The sequence below is a fragment of the Thalia democratica genome, chromosome 7 (assembly GCF_965202585.1).
Source record: "Thalia democratica chromosome 7, ktThaDemo2.hap1.1, whole genome shotgun sequence".
NCBI classification, from domain to species: Eukaryota; Metazoa; Chordata; class Thaliacea; order Salpida; family Salpidae; genus Thalia; species Thalia democratica.
This window is the reverse complement of record NC_139171.1, coordinates 58340762-58344124: the sequence shown is the minus strand read 5'-3', so window position 1 is coordinate 58344124 and position 3363 is coordinate 58340762. Positions and strand designations below refer to the sequence as shown.

The 3363-nt window shown below is 26.5% G+C and overlaps 1 protein-coding gene across 1 annotated transcript; it reads right to left on the bottom strand.

Moving 5' to 3' along the window:
- Positions 1-285: 285 nt before the first annotated feature.
- On the bottom strand, positions 286-2309 carry LOC145840581 (transmembrane protein 106B-like). The gene is made up of 2 exons (XM_082947884.1): positions 1990-2309; positions 286-1566 (listed from the first exon to the last, which is right to left on the bottom strand). The coding sequence occupies exons 1-2, from the start codon at positions 2275-2277 to the stop codon at positions 1153-1155; spliced, it is 702 nt and encodes a 233-aa protein (XP_082804010.1). The 5' UTR covers positions 2278-2309; the 3' UTR covers positions 286-1152.
- Positions 2310-3363: the final 1054 nt, after the last annotated feature.

Sequence of the window (3363 nt, the reverse complement as noted above, 5' to 3'; positions counted from 1 at the left end):
AATAAATTCAGCAGTTCATGTACACTCAATAAAAATTTAAGACAACTTTTATAAAATTTTCATGCTTAAAATTTTACAACTCAATAGAATTTTAAACTTAAATTATAATAGTTTAAATACAATTCAACTACAAAAATAAAATTTTACATATTTTGTGTAACTTCAATCCGAAAAAATTAAGTAATGTAAAAAACTATTGCAAAAAGTGAAAAATCATACTGTACAAGAAGAGAAGTATATAACTAGTTCATAGAACACAAAAAAGTAAATTTTTATAGCCTTCATTATGGTATAAAATAATACTTTAAAATCAAAAACAAAATCAAGCTACAAATTAGTACATTTTAAATATTTAAATGTACGCTTTAATAAAAAAACGAACTTTAACTCACAAAAATAAGTCTTCTTGTAAAAACACGAAAAAGTAGGATACAAACAAGTATTGTCAAACTTTTAAAATAGTGTTGATTTCTTAGCATAAAAGATACTAATTTATTAAATCATGCTTATCTCATAATTCTACATTCATCACAGCATTTTTTTTTTGTTTATTTGATACAATACCACCACTTTATAAATAAATATTCCTTTCATAATTAACAAATTGGTATATTCAAAACAATTATTGTTTGTAGTTATGAGTTATAATTTCTTCAAGATTTTTTACTTGAAAAAAGATATATTCTTGATTAAATCAAATCGTAATGTTAGACAATATTATTACCAAATCTAAATCAAGGGGTGGAAAACCGTAAATTTAAAATTTATTTAAATTGATTCATTGCAATACTAGTTAAAAAAATTCTCAAAAATTCTTCTAAAAGTATTTTTTAAGTAATAACTGGTTATTTACTTTAAGGATTGCCAATACCTGATATACTACATGCTTATATATTTTACAAAAAAATAAATTATTATTTTATTTAAAAAATGTTCAATGTTTAGTTTTTATGAAAATTTATGCTCTTACTGCAGTCATAAATTACAAATTGATTGTTTTAAGCAATTTAAAGTTCTTAATATTAACAACTGCTGACCCTTGATCCAGATACTAGTATATTTAAACAGAAGAAACAATTTTTAAAGTCACAATAATCATCAAAATAATTTTAATTTTTTTCTATTAAACAACATTACTCAGCTGAAAAGTGTTCAGCCTTTATGGTAGTTGATATTCTTGCCACAGTCAACGTACTGGTACTTTGTGCTGGACACCTGCTCTGCGTGGCCCCAGTGAGACATTGAAACCTTTGCGTCGAACATAAGAAAAATTAAATGAACAGCTATATTAGCCCCGCACAACTTAGCAACTATCGTCTGGCTGTTTGCGGCGTTGAAAAGAGCGTTTCCCACCAGTTTGAAGGACTTTGTTGTCAGCGGAGACACGCTTTGGGTTGTCAGGTTCAGCGTTGATTCCCCAACAACAGTGCCGTGGAAACTGATGTCTACGTCTATTTCTTTCAAGCTCATCTTGAAGTAGTTTGTGTTTGTGACATTGAACTGCATCAGCAAGTCTATTGATGTTGTCTGTGAGTCCTCGTATATTGACACATTCTGACCTAATACCTAATAAGGTAACTAAAGTTATTGATGAGATTACTAATTTTGAACACAGATCTACTCTTTAATTTCATTGATACTATATTTAATTTTGATATAATGATTTTTTATTGGTCATTGAAATTGAACACACAATTGTTGAAAATTGTTGAAATGTATTTGTGTAGTTTAGAAAAAAACATTGTCTTCTCTTGTATCAAAATTTTTAATATTATGTGCTTTTAGAAATTTAATTTTAAATTAAAACGTTCTGCAACTTGTTTATTTTTTGTTGCAAGATCTATCTCATTAATAATGTCTAAACATTATCTTTCGAATGCACAGCATGCAAAAGATCTTAGTAAATTAAACGTATGACCAAATATGTTTTAAAATAAAAATGCTGTGAAGAAAATACTTCAGATATATAAAAAAAATACACATACTCACCTCACACTTGCTGAATATTACAGTCCTTGGCCAGAAGAAGAACAGCGCTAATCCAAAAGCGACCAAACATACTGCCACCGCAAATATGACGTAGTATTTTGTCCTTGAAGGTTTAAGCCTCTCATCATCGTAAGGTATCAATGCCACTAAATTCTCCTCATCGTCTTTTGATATCCTGCCTGTTCCCTGGCATGACGGGCATATCTTGCCGCTTGTCTTCTCTTCTATGGAGTACCCGTCAGCGTCAGGGGTTTTGGTTCTGCTTGAGTTCATTGGCTGGTAGTCCATTGTGTGTTTGAGTTGATGAAAAAAATTAATAAATTTCTGTAGATGTTAAGCAAATATTATTTGTTATACCTTATTTGTTTAACAATAGTTTGCTTTTGTTTGTAATGCTATTTGCGTTTGTTTTTAATGTTTATTGTAATGTATTTTTTCTAATATATACTTGCTATTTCTATTTATTTTTGTTACTGAAGTATAATACACATTTCTTTTAATACTATGAAAGGTATACTTTAGTTAGGGCTTTAAAAATATAATTTTAATCTTTAAAATAAGTAGAAATTTATGATTTATAGATTACTACTCTACCTATCAATATGGATTTTATTTATCCTTGTTTATAGCAAATACTGTGTAAACTTTGTTCTAGCTGCAAGTTTTTAAGCTTAGAAAAGATTTTAAACCAAAGCATGAAAATTAAAATGCAGAAAAATATTTAACAATATATATTTCTGTTTTCAACTGATATATACTATAGGTGTTATTGTTGAAGAAACAATTAGAGTTCATGATGTTACACCGATATCTAACTAAATTATATATTTAGCTATATATTCATATTTTATTTGATGTCTTTTATAACCATAATTTTGAGCTAAAACTTGTTAAAATAATGTTTTTAGTCTAACATATTTTTTCCAAAAAAAATATCTTTTAAACAAGCTTTATAAATAATAGGTGATAATTTATTTATTTTAAACTAAAAAACTTATTTATTTAATTGCTTTTATTCTAGATATATATGTATTCATAACTTACAAACAATTAAGAATTGTTAAATTGTAGTAAGAACAAACTTAGTACATAAAACTTATAGCAATATAATTATTTATACTGTAAAATATAGATTGTGAATATTAATTACAGGCTTTATACTGTGAAATAAAGACTATTAAATACTCCAGTTGTATTAATTTCTGTATATACATTTTTTAAAACCAAAAAACTTTTTCAGACTAAACATATTAGGCTAAAAGCAATGATTTTTAGCTTAAAATTATGTTTAAATAAGACATCAAATAACATATGAATATAAGGCTAACTATATAATTTCAGCTCAATATTGGTGTAACATCATGCTAGGTATTA

Excerpts from the sequence above, each read along its gene's own strand:
- LOC145840581 (XM_082947884.1), bottom strand. The coding sequence starts at position 2,277 with ATGGACTACCAGCCAATGAACTCAAGCAGAACCAAAACCCCTGACGCT. Across the intron at positions 1,567-1,989 it reads TAATATTCAGCAAGTGTGAG|GTATTAGGTCAGAATGTGTC; the intron begins GTGAGTATGTGT and ends TTACCTTATTAG.